This window comes from Ambystoma mexicanum, chromosome 4p (genome assembly GCF_040938575.1).
Source record: "Ambystoma mexicanum isolate Mex_15411 chromosome 4p, UKY_AmexF1_1, whole genome shotgun sequence".
Classification (NCBI taxonomy): domain Eukaryota; kingdom Metazoa; phylum Chordata; class Amphibia; order Caudata; family Ambystomatidae; genus Ambystoma; species Ambystoma mexicanum.
Window position 1 is genome coordinate 111,882,519 of NC_090927.1, and position 21,105 is coordinate 111,903,623.

Sequence of the window (21,105 nt, forward strand, 5' to 3'; positions counted from 1 at the left end):
GTCCTAAATCCCACCATCCCCCAGGCACCAGTCACATGCCCCCCACAGGCCAGTGGTATCTCTGTCGACCCCAAGTTAATAACCCTAAAAAGGGGGGCGCCCACACGTTTACCAACAGATCGTAATACCATCCCTCACCTAAACTGCCAAGACAGGGTAGTCAAGCGATCCCTCCCATGCCCCTGACTATGCACTTGAGTCCAGATTGTTTGAACCTAAGGTATCCTCCAAACTGATGTATTGAGACATTTCAGATCGCATATCAATGTTCCTGTCCACATATTGATCTAAGGTCAGCGCTTACAAGAGTTGCAAACCAACAGAAAGCATAAAGTGTGACGAATGGGTGGGAATGTGTGGCCAAAAGGGCAAATGTTAGTTTAGGTATCAATCATCGTTACAAGGCATGTCCGGCCCGGCACTCCACTCCGATGAGCCCAGCTGACCTTCCAACCCCACGTGGCGCAGCACCTACGTCAGCCAATCCTGGAGGAGCGGCCATCTACTGTGTATATCCCCTAGACATCACCACCAATCCCCACGATTATGTGTCCCCTATAGCTTGTGTCCCGCATGACGTTTTTTGGAAATAAGTAGGCCTGTCTTTGCTATTGTCAGACAGAGCGCTCTCGGAGTTTGCAGAGTCCTTTGCATGCCTTATATTGATCTATATAAAGTTCTTTTAATCTCACCCGCACTTGGTCCTGGCCTCATTCCCCCGTCTGGGGTGTGTCCTTTATTGCCTCTCACTAAGGGGGGTGCGTTTCTGGGGACGCTTACATTCAGAAAGCAGAAGGTGTCTCACCCACTAGTACCCGGGGATCTGTTATCCAGGTGGCCAGGACACGGCCATCGCTTTTGGATCCAGTTCCTTGGGGTGGACCAGTGCGGGAGTATCACCTGGGTGAGGGGTTTTCGGGGAGTGGGACACCGGATGGTGAGACGTGGTATCATCGTGCCTGTAACACTTTAACCACATCCTAGGAACTACCCCCGCCCCTTTACAACACAAACACTTTCTCACTGACAGGGAAAGGGAAAACAGACTAACACCCGAGCCGTGTAACTGACATGTCCCAATACTATGGTCAGGCAAGTTGAGGCAATTATCGACAATCGCATTAACATAACATTACACTTCCCTACACGGATAAATGGCGGAACATGAGAGCACACTCTGAGCGAAGCAAAACACACGAGGAAACAGTAGTTCCAAGATGGCAGTTTAACGAGAGAAGAAAGACAGCAAACCAGAAGAGGATCGCAAGGAGGGGAGTTCCCTTGACCTTTTTGACAAGGAACCGTTACTTTCACAAAACCTCGAGAGTAGAAAGTGTAAGACCAGGAAACCAGGCTGAAGAATCCTGCATTGTGTGTCAGAGGCACCCTCCCGCTTCAATAATCATGGCATGGAGAATCGCCAGCTGCCATGGTACTGTCCTTGGCTCCAAGAACAAACAGCGTCAGTAAAAGCAACACAGCCGGTGAGTTGGGGAGACCGATACAAGTGTTGAATACAAAGTTGCAAGCAGTAACATTTTATGGCGAGCGGTGGAATGAACATTGTTAAAATGCGCATAACAGACGCATGTGATGTGAACTGCTGATGAGTGATTGATATGATATGATACGTTATTTATAACGCGCTTAATACCCAGAGGTTTCTAAGCGCGGACCCGGGGATCGAACCTGTGGTGCTCCGTGTCGTCTTGCTTCACTGGCGAGCACGTTGCCTCTGAGCTATCCTCCCGGGACATACTTTGAACTTTAAAGCAAACTACAATACCTTTGACAGAGTGGTCCGGCACTACGTGGGTGCTCAATCGAAGGTCTCTGTAAGTATCCAGCTGCGGAGTGATGAAAGTAGATACATTTGATCTGAGCCTGGCTGAGGGAGATTATTTGAAAGAGAATGAATAAATGTGAATCGAAGTGGTCATGCGACCGGTCAATCAAAATCCCACGCACAGTCGAAAGCCTTTGATTTTGATGAAATAGAGAAAGTTTGGAAAGGTACGTGAATTCGATCCGAGACCGGTAGAGGGAGATCAATTGAAGGTTTTTGTGTTGATTTGGGTCTGAGCCCGGCGGAATGGGATCCGGGGTGAACAGTTCATGTTCAAAGTAAAGGTACTTTAACGTTTGTTTTTTTGCATCAGGCCCTGAAGTAAGAGACTTTGAATGACAAAGAGCCTTTGGCACAGAAGGCCTTGAAAAGAAGATTCTGAACTGCATCCTCATGCTAGAGAAGCCAGAGAGTGTGCTACGCTCGGGTGTGCCGCCTTGTCCCATGCTGAAAACGTGGGGAAGGGAAGTCAACGGCTTGAATATCCTGACATATAATTTCTTGAACACTTTTCTTTTACATAATATTGTTCCCCACACTATTTGTATTTGGAAGTAAGGATTGGCAATAGGTTTATTAGCATGGGTCCTTTTATTTTGACAAGACACCACTAGGACTACAGTATTATTATGTGATGGTCGTAGCTAGCTCCCATCTTTAGATTTAGGATTAGATAGGTGCTTTTTTCAAACCCGACTGAAGTTCAGTAAACACCCTTGAACTGTGATCACTTGTATCTTTCTTACTTTTTGATACCATGCCTTCCTTACAGCTCTCTATCCTAGAATGGCTGATAATAGGCCTTTTTTATCGCCTATGGATAACACCATTCCTGACGTTCTTTTCTCTAACTTCTTTAATCCATTTTCCTGCACCGGATGTTAAACTTGGTAATGTACACTTTAAATTCTCCTTATCCATCTGTGGCCATGTTATATATTGTGGTCGACCCCCTCCTTTCTCTAATAGTGGATAGTGTGAAAACCTAGTCCCTGCTCATACGGTAGTACCCAAATTGATAGTTTCCATTTGATCGTATGGTAAATCTGGCCGAATTCGGCCAGTACCTTTTCGATCATTTGGAAACAATCAGATTGGGTAATCACTACCAAACATGGGGAGCAAGTGTTACTCCCCCGCTCCCCATGTTTGGTAGTGATGGCCTTTTGGGGTAGCGGAGGTGTCCCCCGCTTCCAGAGGTTTGGAGGCAGGGGATGGGGAAAAAAATGAAGAAGGGGACCATGCGGCATTAGATCTGACCAGCATAGGCGGGTCGGATCTGACGCCGCAGGGTTAGAAGATGTGTGGATGCCAAAAAGGTAAGTAGGGGGTCGGTGGTGGAATGTATTGGGGGCTATGGGGGGGTTTAAGTTTGGCCGGATTTCGACACAGAAAAATTGTCTTCACGGCCGAATTGAGCACAGTCAATTCAGCCGCGAACAATTGTGCCATGGCCATATCGTATACATCCGCTCATACCTACCCTACCTTGTTCTCCAGGCAGCATTGTCCTCGCCTGCTTGTCTCCTTCCTGCCAATGCCCTTAACTTGCCCCCATAAGGCAGGGGTATATCCCCTGTACTGTGTGATCGTACTTGCGGTTGTTCAGTAAATAGTGTCGGTTCTGGTGTTTTTCTATGGGGTCCTCTAAATCTGACCATTTTACCCCTTTGTCTACACTTGATTCTCTTGAAAATCCATATGCACTTTCCTTTCGCATTCTCTTGTTTTGTTTCCTTTCTTCGTCTGACATCATTATGCCCCAACTCGTGTGAGTTTTATCTTCTTCTACTTCATCAAGCTCTAACCTGCTTAAGGAAATTGTTCTATGAACGTCTGTTATGACGTCATCTAAACTTCCTCCTATTTCCTTAAAGGAAGTTCCTTGATCAACCTCTTAAGTTCTGTATCCTTCCTTATACTCATTTGCCTATATCATTTCCCAATCCTTGTCCCTATAGTCTCTGTGTCTATGTTGGTATTCCTCATATTCCTGGCAACCCCCCGTGGGACGGTTGTGACCCTCTTGTGTCTTCAGTCCGCTCTTGTTTCTATAGGCACTATGCTTCTGCAGCATATATATTCAATCTCATCATCTTTTAATCCCCTACTTCGGTTCATTTCTTTTTCTCTTCTGTTTATCTCCCTGAATTCCTCTTCCTCTCGCCTTCTTTGCAACCTGTGTACTTTCATTCTTTGGGCTTCTGCTTCTTCACGTTTCTCTTCTTCTAATCTTTTCTTTCCTTATACTTTCTTCACTCTTCGCTTTGCTTACATTCTTTGTCCCTTTCTTGTTCATATAATCTCTCTTCTTCTCTTTCTTCGCTCGTTCTTCCCTTTCCTCTCTTTCTCGCACTCGATTAATGCCTTTATCGTCTAGTTTGAGCAGTATTTGTCCTCCCAACCATTTGTTCTGTATCATTGTCGGGCCCTTAGCTGTGTCCTTTATTCCCTTCTGTCTCTCTGCCTCTTCCTCTATCTAAATCTGTCTATTCTCTCTGTCGTTTTTCTCATCACGCTGTTTACCTTCATCGTGTGTCAAAATGTATTTGCATTCTGTACTTTTGTTCTCTTCCTCATTGTCTTCACTACTATACACAGGGGGCTCATATGGTGGATTAACATACCCTGCTGCTGCTCTTGATTCCTTTAAATGATAATATCCCTTCTCCTTAGTCTCTACGTCTTGTTTCTCAGGAGTGGGAAGGGGAGCTGAGGGTGTTACATTCTCCCCTTTATGCTGATTGAGCATCCATTCCCTATAAACTGGATCTTCTTTCTCATTCTGGTACATTTTCCAGAGTTCTAAACTGCCAACCTTTTCTCTAACTTCTTTCCTTTATGATTGGCATGTAAATATGTCGCATATTACATAATACTGTGTTTGACAATGAACCCTGTGGAGGCCAGGGCATAAATGTCTTCTTGGGTGTGCCCTTGACCCATTCAAAACGATACTGCCTAATTTTGGCTGTGTACCTTGCTAATGTTCTGCATAGATGTAAGAGAGGTGGCTCTTCCATGGTGACAAGTCAATTCAGACTGTCAATACTCAACCAATCTTTTGTTTTACTTTCCAATTTAAATATATCATTTTAATGTATTTGAGCAGGTGCCATCAATCGCCGCTCGTATTCCAAAAATCTGAATATTTTCCCTACCTTTATTTAACATTTTTGAAAAAAATCTTTTAGCACTGTTCTTTTTGCTCCTTCGTTTACATACTTTGTTAATTATTTTTACATCGTTCTGTTTTTAGTATCTTTAAGTTCTCTTCTTTATTTATATATTAGTTTCTTCTACTTTTAACTTTTCTGATTGACGTCAATTCTTGATTTAAAATGTGAAGAAAAGATTGCTTTTATTTATTTTTACTATTTGTTATTATTGTTTCGTTAGTTTTAAACACACTATTCTTTATACAAACCAATTATAACCCTTACACATGTGCACTTCTTAACCCTACGTATGACTTCTTTTACTGTCTTTAGTAAAAGTAGCTCTTCTCCTTTTATTTCACCGTCTCAGAGTTTGGTACGCACTCTTCTAATTGGCTCTTCCTTTAGGAATCCTCAATACTCCAATATGGAGTTATTAGCGTGGAACCTTTCTGTTATTCGTCTCTCTTCTCTTTTATAACCCCCAAAAATCAAGTTACTCTTTATTGATCATTATATATATATATATATATATATCATAACACAACCACAATCCTTTCACCCTATGGTCTACATATATCTGTCACTCAGTTTGAGTGCCTTGGCATCGACTCTCCCAGAATCGACCAGTTCACCTTTCATCCGCGGGGCACCTGCAGGGACCGGACAGGAATTTTGTCAAAGCGGGACCTGCTGGACCGTCTCTTCTGTCACGTGATTTTCTATGCTCTGCTCTCCGCAGGAAGCTCCCCAACCGCCGAAGGTCCGGAGGTCTGGATCTGTGCCTTAGGTCGATTAGACCTGAACCCTCCACAATGCTACCAAATGTGCACTAGCACCTTGAAGCGTCTTCTTTGTGCTTGATAGAACTACCAATATAATATCTCAGAGCAAATAACCGGACAGACTCAAGGAAGATGGTAAAATACTGCTTTTATCTCAATGAAAGAAAGCAGGGTAAAATAGACATTCATTCATTAACACAATGCTTGTAAGATCACATTTTATTTTGGTTATACATGATTTATATACTTTCGCACACGTCATTACAGACCTCATCCTAAGTGGCATATTACAAAACCTATCGATGGGAAGGATTGGATTAGGGGAACATATCTATGTACAGAATACATGAGTTTTAATATCTCATTGGCTGCCCCTTCACTGTAGGACACGCCCTGAGCTACTTTTCCATGCGTAATATACTGATTACAGCAGATAATATGGCAGTGGAATAGTGATATGCAACACTGTATATAAAAGTGCTGTACAGGCCTTCTAACTGGTCATCAACCCTATCCAACCTTGGACATTCGGCTCGCTAGCAGCACGTACGTGAAAACGAAACCCAGGTTCTTTGAGATATGTCAGCTCTTCCCTTGTTTTGCCAATTAGTCCATCAACTTTCTTCAGCAGGCCTTATGCCAATGTCTTCTGTCTAAAGTTGACCTTGCTAGCTTGCTTACTGTCCTGGAACATTCAAGGGAGTGTAGGCACACCACTTCCATTAGTTTCGACTCTAATGAATAGTCCTCGTTTGCAAGTTCTTCATCATGTGTTAGGAGACCACGAATTTGTCAATTTCAACCATCTATTTACTCCGATTTGGTTTTAATAAACAGGATGTCATTACTCACTATAGCCTTTAGAGACTTGCTCACTCCACCTCACACAGGCTTCTGCCATATTGTTTGCCCATTACTTGGCTTCTGTAAATGTTCTTGTTCTTCTTAATCTTAGGAGAAATATGTCCTACGCACATGGTGTATTCATTCGACTCCCTTTGTGCTCCGTATTCATCTCTCGAAATGGCCTCCTTGGGTGCAGGCCAATGTACTCCTTTCTTCTAGACATGAAAACAGTTTCTTGATCGTCTCTTTACTTTGCGATCTTTTTATTTATTTTTTTAATTTTTTTAAAGCGCTCACACAGCCCGCGGGCTTCGAGGCGGCGTTACAAGAATTGTTTTCTTTTTAGCTGCGTAATTGTTTTTTTCTTAGTTGTGTATTTATAACGCGCTTAAACACCCAGAGTTTTCTAAGTGCGACCCGGGCATCGAACCTGTGTTGCTTCGTGTCGTCTTGCTTCCAAGACGAGCGCGTTGCCACTGAGCTATCCTCCCTATCCTGGGCTTGTATTTTGAGGTAGCTGGGTTGATTCTTGGTATGAGCCGTCATCCATTTTCTTCCTATGGCCGTCCGAAACGTTGTTCATATTCCTCTTTTAGCAAGCTTCAATATGCTTTTTCTACCTTGCGGCACTGCGTATTTACAGTTATTGATCCGTACGTTACTTCATCTTCTTTGTGTGCGTGATTACTTTATCTTTGGGTACATGTTTCTCTTAATGCTTCAGTTACATAGTTAATTTTAAGTTTTTTCATATCGTTTCATCATAGTTTATTATATCTTCTTTATGACATCACTTTGCTATTATCAAGTTTCATTTTAACGTTCCATGATGCTGAGCTTTTCTTCCTAGTGGCATTCCTCTGCTTGCTCAGTGCGAGGATACAATCTAAATGGTTGTCTGAGTGCATATTGTCCCTCATATACTCTACGTGGTATAGGAATATTGCAGGGATTCATGTATGGGTTCCCAATTGTAGCTCTTCGGCTACTATTCCAATAGGACGGTGGTGAGGGGGTGGAGACTAGGGAAAATGTGTCCACCTGCTCCTCTAAACCGTTACAGGAGACACTGAAGTGCAAATCACAAAAACATGGATATCATGGAGGCAATGATAATAACAAGACTCACCACAAAGAAGAACCCAATGCTCATCATTTTCATGGTCCTCACTGGGTTGTGTTCTCTTAGTCCTTTATGCTCCACAGCTTGCTGGGAAATCACATCACCGACTCCCATGAGAGTACCTGTGAGACAGCGACAAATGGAGCCATTTGTAAGTGGTGGCATAACATTGAATCGAAAAATCAATACATGCTTCAAACGGAGACCAACACGGGCATTCTTTAAAGGAGGATCTTTTGCATGTTATGTCCACATCTTGCAAATTTTGGTAATGTCGCCTCCAGGGAGAGAGAGCTCAGATCTTGGATCCATGGAGTAAAAATATACAGCCATGCAGTAAGTGCAAACAAGCAATTACATAACCAACAGATCTAGCTTTTGTAAAAAGTAGGACGCAAGAGGTCGACATGTCTATTGAAATCCACATTATTAGAAATGGTGAGCAGATACATAAATGTAAGAAATAAAAATAAATTGCTGTAACACTCAGACCCGCAGTTATCACAGCGTTTGTACAAGCGAACATACTACAGGTAGTCAGCCATGGAAGTAAGCAACAAACAGTGTTAGACAGAGTTATTCGTATTTGTTGAATAGCCAGGCTTTAACACGCTTTCTGAAAGCTGTGTACGAGTGTTCATTTCTGATGTCGGCAGGAAAGGAGTTCTAGTGAGAGGGAGCCCTGACAAGGTAGCTAGCGCATCACACTCTTTTACAATTTAATCTGGGAGTGTCAAGAGTGAGACTGGTGGAGGATCATAGGTGACGCACATGGCGTTTTGGGACTACACAGTCATTGAGGTAGAGTGGGGTCTCTTTGTTGATGCATCTGTATGCGAATGACAAAATCCTAAATTCAATGCAGGCTTTGGGATGCCAGTGTACGTTAAGTCTAGTGGCCGAGATGTGATCAGAGCACTTGAGGCCCATGGCTGCACAGAGAGCTTTGTTTTGTAAGGGGTTGTAGTTTGACAATGTTTTTCATGGAGATGCCCATGTAAAAGGCATTGCAGGAATCTAGTTTACGGTGGATGATGGCATGGGAGAGCTGTTAGGGGAGTTTTCCTAAAGTCCTACCAGTAGCAAGACTTTAGTAAGCTACCCCAGTGGTTTGTAGATTTCCAACTCTTAGTATCAGTAACTCAGGACCTTGGTAGTGTGACAGAGCAGTCAGTCTTATCTTAAGAGGAAGATGTGAGCTGTAGGTAAGCACAATGAACCTTAGATAGGCCATCACACCAAAGAATCTCTTACACTTATAATGAATTTAAAATTATATATTTATTATATATACACACCAGAATCACTTTAAAATACTTTAGACGTTTACACCAGAACACTTCGGAATACTTGATAATACACTTCAAAGGACACTTTCACTTTTGTGTTTGTTCACGGTTACATTTGTTGCAACGTTAGAAAGGGAAAAGACAATGGCCCTCATTCCGAGTTAGGAGGTAACCATGGAGTAAATAGCTCCATGGTTGCCTCCCAACTCGCCGGAAATCCGGCATGGTGTATGGAGTAATTACCGGTCCCATTCTAAGGTTGGAGGGACCGATAATTCCCCATTCACCTTTTCCCTTCCCCATTCCCGTGTCTGACAATGGGAATTTGGAAGGAGGTAATTACGGCATTGTAAATTATTGTACCGTAATTACCTCCGAGGTACCTTTGCGGGTCCCGTAATTTACTCCTGCTAAAAGCAGGAGGTAAAGAGGGACCCGCAAAGGGAACTCGGAATACGGAGGTAAGGGATTACCGGCATCTGTGCCCTTACCAGCGCCGGTAATCCCTTACCTCCAACCTCGGAATTACCCCCAATGTTATCGTATTATCTGTTAGAACACGCACCTGCGATTTCTAACAGTTCATACGGTAATACATTTACTCTGCAAACACATATAGTACAATCACTTTAAGGGAGGAAAATGGTTAGTTAGTGTAACATTAGCCTGCTTCAAGAGAGGGTTTCTTCGTGCAGCAAGTATTTTAAGTCCAAAAACGCAACCCTAGCTAATGGCAGTTCGGAGAGGGCGCAAAGTCTTAACAAGCAGCAAAATACGAAGAGTTCCTGAGGATTTCTTCCAGTCTCGAGTGTTATAGAAGCAGCAAGTTAACAACTAACAAGGGAGACATGTAAAAGGACTTGATGAAAGGACACAAGCAGCGGCTTGAGTCAGAGGTAAGAGGGGGTAAGCCTGGGCACCTCTATGTGCACTCCAATGCCCTGGAGCAACTAGGAATCAAGTAAGCAATACCTTTTTTCCCACAGTACCTTAGGTTAGAAGAAAATGTTTGCTGTGGATGCTTTGCGATGTTGCAGCTCTGGACCCGACTTCTGGATTTCTTGATCTGATGACTGAAGGCCGGACAATGGACGGGATCTCTCAGCAGCAGTCTCGGGGGAGAACCTGTGGCACAACCTCTTGGTTCACTCCGTGGTTTTGGCACCTTTTCTGCAGCACCAACAAAGGACACAAATCGCCTGGTCAATCTTCTTCACTTTCGGCAGTCATGCACTCTGGCAAGGGGGTCTGGGCAAGTTGGATCAGATCTTTGGAGTGTCAGAAATTATTTGGACAGATTCGGCCTTTCCACGACGATGCACTTGAAATGGCCAGTAGGTCTGCTGGTATTGGGGTTCTACAGCTCTGGTAACACCTAGCACCTCAGGATATGGCTCAATTCAAAGTTTGTCTTGAAACTGGTTGTTCCCACCAGCCAAAGGGAAGGAGTCCTCTTCGGAGCTCCTCTGTCGCACAGAAAACGGGGTCAGGACAGCAGTGATTACTTCACAGTGTTGCAAAGGGTCTTCAGACATCTCTGGTCATCTTCTTCGTTTACTTCAGCTTCCAGTGGTCAACTTGCTCTTCACTCAAGAAGCCTCACCTTTTATACAGTTCCAGCATACACTCCTCTGCAATCTCCCTAAGCATTTTACAGAAAGGGTGTTTGTGGGAGCTGGTCCTATTCAGGTACTCTGGCAGACAAAGGACAGGCGGGAGAAGACCCCATCCCCACTTCCTGCCTGCCCAGACACTCTGGAGCCTAGGTGGGGATACTGAAAAATTCCTGCCAAAGGCAAAACACACACACTAACCTCCCCCTCCCAGAATGGTAGACGGGCTAACAAAGAAAAACCATGCTAGTAATGGCGAAAAAAGAAGGGAGGCCCCAAGTTGGTATTAGGGTTCCCCCCTTGTGCACGACCGAGGCTATGGACATAGCCTGCGGTACAAAAAATACACAATAGTTGGTAGAACACATCCACTGCCACCAGCCATAACTAGGTGATTGTCTATGTGCCTACAAAGTCACAGGAGCAGGAAGAAGGGGTATACTAGGTATCCCTTTGGCACTCCACTGAAGGGGGTGTGTGCCAATCTCTCAGACTATAGAGTTTTGGGAGAGATACTAAGTAACTCTCTATCCTTAAGAACTATAGTTACCAGAGGATATAGAAACAGAATCTTAAATGAGGGCCCTAAGGGTCCCCAGGAACACTGACCAGAAGGAGCTGTGTGCTGCAGTAGTAATGCCTTTAAGAGCTATGGAGCAGACAGACTCCATACAACAGGTAGATTTACAAAGAATAGAGTTCCAAAAGACAGAGCCCACAAGAATGAATGAGTAGAAAAAGGCTCCACTCATTCAGGATTGAAAGAAAAAGGTCCAGAAGTTCAGCAAAAGGTGCTGGGGGTCTCCCTAGGAGAGGGGATGAAGCATAAGAATGATACACCCCCCCTAACCAGAGCGCGAGGCAGGTATCTGTGAAGAGGAACTGTCTGCTCAAGGAGGCGAGCTTGGCGGTGTAGGCGCTAGAGGAGGCAAGGGCACTGATGTGATTATTCAAAGAGAGTTCTGCGTCTAGGTGGCTACCTAGAGTTTTCACATGTTTTGACACCGGAATAGTGGGGCCATCAATGAGGAAGAAAAAGAAGCAAGGTCTAAGCGTCTAAGGCAATGAGAGGAGCCTACAATTAGGATCTCTGTTTTTGTTGTCGTTAAGGCACAGGTTGTGAGCAGCCACCCAAGAATGGCAATGATGGCCCGGGAGGATAGCTCAGCGGCAGCGTGCGCGTCTTGGAAGCAAGACGACACGAAGCAACAACAGGTTCGATCCCCGGGTCCGCGCTTAGAAACCTCTGGGTGTTTAAGCGCGTTATAAATACGTAACTAAGACAAAAAAAAAAAAACACACACAATTAAGAAAAACAAACAATTCCTGTAACAGCGCCTCGATGCCTGCGGGCTGTGTGAGCGCTTTATAAATGTAAATAAATAAATAAATAAATTAACAAATAAATGTAGAGTATGAAAGTGTTAATAAGGAGTGCAATTATTTTTTAGAAAGAGTGGTAATAGGGTGTATTATTTACAAATGCAAGGGGTGAGAAAAGAGTACAGTGCAGGGCATGTAAGTAAGGTCAAGTGGAAGGTGATCAGGTTTTCAGAGGGGTTTGGATGTTGTATTTTATGGAACCGTAGTTTAGATCACAAGGTATATCGAGGCAAAGGCAATTGTCAGCCATGATCAAGGGCACTGTTTGCATTTGATATGATATCAATAATGATTTGGAAATACACATGATGGGTGTATTGGATTTATGTGCATAACGAAAAAAGTATCTGAAAAGGAGCAAAATGTCTGTTAAAAACAAACATACATTTTGGTAACGAATTTGAAATTAAGGAAAAGGACACAAAGTGGAGCAGGGTTAGGTATAGATGGGGGGATGGAGTGAAACAGTGAGAGTCCAATCGGTATGAATGGTTCCCGCTTAAAAGGTAGGAGGTGGGACCCAGTTAAAATGATCAATTGCCATTAGAGATGTTCAGTCCATATACACCTGGAAACAAGATACAAAGATTTAGGTAAAGTAGAAGAAAGATGAAGGTAGTAGTTTAGAAACTAAAGATTTTGCACTTTGTGGTGGATAGGGGCCGAACTTTACCTAAAGCCATAGTGCAACCACCAATTTGCAAACAGAGGTAAACGCAAGGGGTGAAGGGAGGAGGCCTTTAACAGGGGAGAAAAAGCACCAAGAAGAAAGAAGATCTTTTCACTGCAATGTTTCAGTCATGACTGCACCAGGAGTGCAGCAAGACACAATAGCAGCGCTACAGAGGTGAGATAACAAGAGGAGTTGGAACAAGACTTCCTTCCTGGACATCAGCCAGTCGATCTCCTGGAAAGTAGGAAGGGCGTGTGGTATAATGGTTCGCAGTCCCCGACAGCCATGACAAAAACCAACAAGCAAACTGCATAAACACTTGCAACCATCCTCGAACAGTACTCCCATCTGCAACATCCTCTGGAGAATCCCAATGCTCAGTGCAAAGGTTAGTCTCTGCAATCCCCACCTACATGAACCCTAATGCACAACAAGCAGGGACACAGGTCTGATAAAGAGGGACACCTCAAGAACCTGGTGTCGGCAAACCCACCTCGAGGCCAACAGACTGCAAAGAATAACACAGAGTGCTTATGAGAAATGACTGGGAAACATATATATCGGAAACCTCAATACCATCTACATATCGCATACATCAACTATCTTTATCACCCACCCCACCTTCCACGGCATAGGCCCTGAAACCCTCAGGAGGTTCACTCACTACAAGCTATTTAGAATGCTTCCCTCTAGAAACTGTACCTCAGTATCCTCTTACACATAAAATGGAAAGGCCAAAGCAAGTCCTCTTTCTCATTCATGTCAACCAATTTATAGAACTCAATGCTCTGGTAACCCTGCACAGATGAAGACTGCCTAGTCCCTGGAAGCCTGGCTGTTCACATAACTGCAACAGACAAACACGTACAGGATGCTGAAAAGACCAGAGTAGTTTGGAACTTTCAACCCGCTAGCCAACCCAGGCTGCGACTCACCAGGACAACTATGACAAACACCTGGGAGCTTTCAACTATCAAAGGCTGAACAGAGCCCTAATCTTACAAAACAAGATGAAATAGAAATGGGACCTATTTAGATCAGCCTCACTGACACATGAAATACAATGCTTAGGTAAAGGGTCCCTTAGGGATTGAACTTAAGGAGGTCTCACCAACTCTTTCTTCCCGTCGGACTGAAGACACTGCTGCCACCTCACAGTCATAAAATGGAATTCAAAACAGTAAGAACACCTCATGCCAACAGATAACTCAACACGACTTTCACAAGACCAAGCGAACACACCACCGATAGATAACTCAAAACGACTTTCACAAGACCAAGCAAACACACCACCGACAGATAACTCAACACGACTTTCACAAGACCAAGCGAACACACCACCGACGGATAACTCAACACGGCTTTCGCAAGACCAAGCGAACACGCCACCGATAGGTAACTCAACACGGCTTTCACAAGACCAAGCGAACACACCACCGACAGATAACTCAACATGACTTTCACAAGACCAAGCGAACACACCAGAATATTTATAAAGGGTTTTATTAAACAAGAGTAAAACATGAAACGATTGCATGGAAATTGGTTGAGGATGGCGGTAACATAAGTGTCCCTGGGAAATGAAATAGCTGAACTCATGAATTATATACACTTGATAGCAAAGAGCCATACAGAAAGTTCCAGACAGGAAGGTCACCTGCTTAGTTTGTTCTAGTGCTTAGTCCTTATTCCTTCTTTTGGGGACCACAAGGACTCTTCACCTCTCTTGTGATATTTTGCGACTCCCCCCCTCTCAGAAAAGGTCCAAAAAGTACTCCCCTTCACTGGGACTCCCCTTCTCTCCCCTTCCCTGGGACTCCCCTTCTCTCAGTTGCTTACTCCCCTTATCCAGGACCAAGGGTTCTCACCCTCTGTTACACGTCCCCTCTTCTGGGAATCACAGTCCCTACCTATGTTTTCACTAGAGCACCCCTCTTCTGGGGTTAAAAGGGCTTCACCTCTTTTACTACATACCCCTCATCCGGGCATCAAAATCACTTTCTCTCTCACAACCTCCCATCCCCCTTGGGTCGAAAGTCTCTGAGAGTATGTCTTTTTTCTGGTCGCAGGGGGATCTCCTCTACCTACTGAAGCACACTCCTATGAAGATTCACAGAATCACGTCACTTCTCCCAAGAGGGGAGGCTTCCTTATAAGGCTAGGGAGGTGAGTCCTGTGAGGGTGTAGGAGTAAGAGATTGATTTGTTGATTGGCAAAAACACTTAACAACCAAAAGGTGCTCTGGCCAGCCCCCTTTGGCTATACGGTCAGGGTTACTCCTCTCCTCCTCTCAAATGGGCATTGCTTGATGTCTGCTGTTCTGGCGGTGTTTTCAGGTCCATGGCATACCCCTGTGAACTTGTATAGAATTTCGTCAATTCAGCTTCTCTTGCCCAACTTCCCTCTGAGATACCCTCCCAGTAGAATTATAGATATATTTTCCTTGCTTGTTACTCATGGCCCTGCTCCTTCTCTGGCAACCCCTGCCTTTGCCCCAGAAGCTATTGCTGGGTCTTCAGGTGATGTTGGAATTCGGCTCCTTTGTCCGCTGTGATGCTTTTGTGACAGACAAACCCTGGGTCTTCAGGTCCTTGGAAGGGCTTCCTGCCGTCTCTTTCCCAGGTAACGGGATTCCCTAGTCTGGCATGGCCTCTCTTAATTGGCCTTGCACATCACAAACGCAACCTGACAGGCATCTGCAGTACAAAGCAAGTAAAAGACCTCTTCCTTTTTCACTCAACATTTTGAACCTCACGCAGGGCCGTGGGTTGAGTAAGGACATAATCCATGGAGAAGAAAGGTACTGACATCTCACCCGCAAAGATTAGTATAATTTATCACATACGTCACATATGACTGTTGCAATCCAACATTGTTACTCAATCAGAGAAGCTAAACAGGAGACCTAGCAATGAGGGAGCCTGAATGGAAGATCTCCTGGTAGGGTCTGGTGCACCTCCACCTCTGGCGTAAATATGCATAAAGCATTACTACACCCAGGGGGGCTATGCAGGGAAGAACTTGGGTGCAAGTCTTCAGAGGGTCGGAATGCTTGCCCCTGAACAAACCTAAGCTGAGGCTGCTGCACAGTCTTTTGCATCTATTGGCTGGGCCTAAGCTTCGAAGATACGGAATCTGGTGGGTGCATCTGACCAGGGATGGCCCTTGATTGTACATCATCTCACCTGGAGATGATTAACACCCTTCACGCCTTATTTGGAGGTTTTATTATGCTTGCAATGTTCCATCCAGAATCATTTTGGCGCTTATGTGTAGGGCTGTTTTGCCGTTGACTGAGAATGGAGCTTCTACCGCACCTCAACTTGAAGCTCACAAGTGATCATGTTGCCTGAATAACAAGAATAGCAAATATGAAGGACATGCTGCGCTCCCAGGCTGCATGCATGTGTGACTCAGCTGCCCTGATGTCAGCCACCATGTTCACAGGACCAGCTCTAGCTTACTGATGCCAATGCTCCAGCAATAGAGGGTGACATGCAGCGGTTATTGCAGATTTCTGCTTGTAGAAAGTGGACTTCTACAAATGCAGCTGTTAAGTTGACAACAGAGTGCTGTTGGTGAAAAACATGATCTGACAATTACGATGGCTGACAGCACCAACAAACAGGCTAAGATGCTCTCCAAATCCCAGAACTGCAAGGATCCCATCCAGTGGTTTTAACCAGGCTAGAAGATTCTGAAAACAGCTCACACTACAACAACATTATGATCAGAGGGATTCCTGTATATACCGGGCTTGGTTAAGGAGGAGACCTTTGGTCGTGGCCCTAAAAGAAGGGAACTCATTACACAATGAATTGATTCATGGGATATGTGTTTTAAAGATTGTATGTATTTTGAAGCTTAATTTAAGCTTTTTGCTATGCATTTGTTTTTCTTTTTTCTTTTCACCCAAACTATTGGCAGCTGTTATTTCAGGGTTTAAATGCTTTTAAATGGAATTAATATTTATTGTGTATATATGGATTTTAAATTGTTTGTAATACTATTTGATTGAGTGTTTGTACCTGATGACTCAAAGTCGAATAAAGTATTACAATAACAACAAAATGCTTAATTAACCTGGCAAAAATCAAGCATCTCCTACCACCTATGATGAGGTCACCAGCCTGATTCTGGGGACCACCAGAGTGTGACGAGGTGAGTCTGGCACCTCGCTAATCCTGCAAATGATGGAAACCGAGATGGTATCGGGAAGATCCCCTGGTCACGCTCCACTGGTCCCTTTCATTTGGGAGGGAAAAGTCATCTAGCAGCAAGACACCCCACAGAACCCACAAAGAGGACCCTCACCATACCTAAGGATAGCCAGTGCCCAACCAACCCAATGAATGAATGAGGAAAAGTGCCATACACAGAGGTCCACCCAGTTAGCAGGTGTGGTCTTCTTAAAGGAGCAAGCTGTCTCCACTAGTTCAATTCTTGCTGTGAACCAGCTGCAGTTCTCCTGCAGCACAGCAGTTGCTGGGTCAGTTCCCTTTACAGCCAGATCCAATGCAGACCACGCGCAGCTCACTGAGTGAGATTGAGGTTACAATCATACAAGCTTTTGGTCCGCAAACATGGGAGACCTGGAGTTTGCAGACAGCAACCAAGCCCTTTGGTTACACTCAACTCAACCAGAAAACTCTTTGAAGTAACTAACATCTCACACCCCACACCCAGTGTAGAGGAGCAGGTGGATGCTTTCTCACTAGTTCCCGCCCCCTCACCACCATCATATTGGAACAGCAGGAGAAGAGCCGTAAATGGGACGCCCTGTGTTGTTCCTATACCAAATTGTGTATGAGAGATGCTATGCACTCAGACATCCATACAGAATGTACCCTCTGTGAGAAATCTGAAGGTGTCTCACCTGCTAGTCCCCGGGATATGTCACCAGTGAGGGAGGATCACCTGGATGAGGGGTCCTCGGGGAGTGGAAGTGGGACACGGGAGAGTGAGACGCGGTATCTCCTTCCAAATAACACCCTTTCCCCATACTATCAGGTAGGATACCTAGGAATTCAAACCCCCCCCCTTCCGACACAAACAGTTTCTCATGGACAGTCCACTGTGAGCGAAAAAGGACTAACGAAAGAGCTGTATAAATGACATATCCCAACACCATGGACAAGCAAGATCAGGCAATTACAAATTATTACATACACCTGACTTCCATCACACTTCCCCATGTGGATAAAACGCAGAGCACGAAAGCACACTCTGAGCGAGGGAAACCACACGAGGAAACAGCAGTTCCAAGGTGGCAGTGTAATGCAAGGAGAAAGACGGTGAGACCAGAGAGAGTCGCAAGGAGGATAGTACCCGTGAACTCTAAAGACTGTTACTTTTGTGAGCCTTGGAAAGTAAGAAACTGAAGACCAGAAATGAAGGCTGATCAAACCTACACAGTGTGTCGGAGGTACCAGGGGCTCTCTCACATCAATAACCAAGGCAGGGAGGAGCGATTGCCGCTGTGGCACTGTCCTTGACCCTACAACAAAGCAGCGTCAGAAAGGACAGCACAGCTGGCGAGTCGTAGAGACGGATACCAAACCAGCTTGTGTTTTGAACCAAGGTTACAAGAGGCAACATTGTATAAAGAGAACAGTGTGTGAGGAGTTTCCAAAGAGCGATGTAGATATAACAAGAAACCAAAAGGAGTGGTTCAACTTTATAATTGAATTTTGGGAGGCCCAGAAAAGATACCATACACAGAGTGGTCCAGCGCCACTTAGGTGCTCATTCGAAAGTCTCTGTTAGGTATCCAAATGAAGCGGAGTGTGAGAAAAAGGAATATTGAGATTGAAGCAGTCATGCAAAGGGTCAAGCTAAACCCTGTGCACATTTGAAAGCCTTCGATAGTTTAAAGTACATCACTATTGGTCTGAGCCCGGCCGAGGGAGACTAATTGAGTAAAAAAAAAAGGAACTGAGCCCGGCTGAGGGGTATCCGGGGTGAACCGCGAGTCATCCAAGAAAGAATTATCCGAACATAATTTGAAAGGGATCTGAGCCCGGAATCGGGTGATCCAACATTGTAATTTGGTTGTAAAAGGGATCTGAGCCCAGCTGAGGGGGCTCCATGGTGAACACCCAAATTAAGTTAAAAAGGAAAATAACATTTTCGTGTTGTTTATGTATACCAGACCTTCTGAATCAAGAGACTTGCAAGAAGTAAAGAGGCTTGGACACAGAAGGCCTTGAACTGTCTAAATGGAACTGTATCCTCATGCCGCAGAAGCCAGAGTGTGTGCTTGCCTCGAGTGAACCGCCTGAAAACGCGGGGAAGGGAGGGCAACGCCCCGAATATCCTGACTTATCACTTTCTTTTTTATGAACATCACCCCACATTATTTGTAAATTAGTAGTAAGGATTGGCAATAGGATTTTTTAGTATTAGCCCTTTTGGTTTGACGAGACTCCACTAGGACTGCATTATTATTATTTTGATGGCCGTAGCTCGCTCCCATCTATAGATTTAGGTTTAGATAGGCGTTTATCTCCTCCTTGTGAACGTTCAATAAACACCCTTGAACAGTAGTCACTTGTGTCTGTTCTACTGCTGATACCATGCCTTCCTTACACCTCGCAATGAGCAAGTGGAAGGATGCCGTGAAGGTGGATGTCAGCATGCACCAACGGACATCATGGAGCACTAAGTGAAACCTGATGAGGGTAGGGTCAGGTCATAAAGAAGATATATGAACCTATGTTGAAACGATATTAAAACACTTAAGAGTAACGATGTACCTGAAGATAAAGGAATCATGGATATAAAAAGAATGAAGTAACTTAATGGCTAATAAACGTAAATACACAGTAACGCTAGGTAGAGAAGACATTTGTATATATATTTTTATGTTAATGGTTAAAACAAGTTAACTTTTAACATATTCAATACAATAAACAAAGTATAAGAATCATAAATATGCACAATAAAAAGTGAGACTGAAGAATATCAACAATACATAACATCACCCTATTTGAAATTAACAGACAAAACTATGTTTCAATAAGACCTAACGCTTGATATTCTTCTAGATTAAGAGATTTTAAAAAGGTTGTTACTGCAACAATCGTGGAAGTAGTGCGTCCTGAAAGACATTCAGCCCAAACTTGCTCGCCCAGCCCGTCTTCCAATGCTGATTGGACTTTTTTAGATGGTTCCATCTCATCCCCTGGATGGCTGGGCAATATATCACTATGTGATTAAGGGTTTCACCTTCGCCCTCAACCAAGCAAAAGCGAAAACTTAGCTGACCAGCTTCCAAATGACCAAGTCTGATCAGGATCTGCTTTGTCGGGTGCAAGTTCCAGCGAAATCGTAAAAAAAAAAGAAAGCCCGATTGATTTGGCTAGATATATCACTAAAAGGGGGGCTAGAGTACCTTGGTTTTTGTGATCCTCCTTCAAATGACTCAAGGAAGGGTATCCGTGCATTTGACCCAGTCATATTCAAATAGCAACTTCTTCACTCTAGATGGATTCTCTGTAAGCTCACTAAGAGAGCTGGTGGCTTTAATCAAAGGAAGATTGCAGTGTTCACACATAGCATTCCTTGAGTCTGTCTGGTTATTTGGTCTGTGATGTTTATTGGCAATTCCATCCAGCACAAAAGCTGCTTCAGGGTGCTAGAGCACAACAGGCATGCAAACAAGGCAGAGTACAAAATCCAAGGTGGCAGGCCAACCTTATATAGCGTCAGTAGTCCCTCAGAGTACTCAGGTGTACCACAGATAGCCTACCAATCAACAGCCCATACAATCCAGACCTCGGCATAGCTCGGCCTAATTCTTCTTCTGGGGTGCCACTCACCATCCTCTCTTACAACCCTGCCTTCTATTTCCATACACTACTAGAACTTGTGTAAGCTGTGGTGTACATAACCTCAAGATATAAACAGCAATGATGAAATATATGCATACTCTGCCTTTCTCTTTTTTATCATGGCTCCCATTGGTCCTGTCCAGGGGTCATTTTCCTTTTTGTGTTATAATTTGTGGCATGTGTTCAGTAAGAAAAGATATTGGTGTATGTTAACATACCTGCCACCACAAAAGTGATGGGTGGAAGGTTTTGAATAAATCTGAACCACTGGCAATGCTCTGGGCAACATTCCACACCACTGTTTTTTAGCCCGTCTGCGCCGTTGCAAAAGGGGTCTAGCCATATGTAAATTAGTCAGGTACTGGCACCAATGGTAGCAGCCCAGCCGAACTGCTAGGCCAGGTCCCCTCTGCAGGGAAACACAAGTAACCACAGGCATGTTTCGGCCTTGCTGGGCCTCTTCAGTGAGGTGAAGCTTGATTCCCTGTAGCGCAGCGAGCAAGGGACCCATGCCTGGGCATACCCTCTCTCACATAGGAAGACAAACTACAACCTTA

At 44.3% G+C, this 21,105-nt stretch overlaps 1 protein-coding gene across 2 annotated transcripts in view; it reads right to left on the reverse strand.

Moving 5' to 3' along the window:
- Nucleotides 1-21,105, reverse strand: part of MPV17 (mitochondrial inner membrane protein MPV17) — a 1,213,029-nt gene that overhangs the window by 629,758 nt on the left and 562,166 nt on the right. For both annotated transcript variants that reach the window (XM_069605498.1, XM_069605497.1), the window contains exon 4: nt 7,765-7,880. In XM_069605498.1, the coding sequence (XP_069461599.1) occupies nt 7,765-7,880 (116 nt within the window). The remainder of the gene's footprint in view (nt 1-7,764; nt 7,881-21,105) is intronic.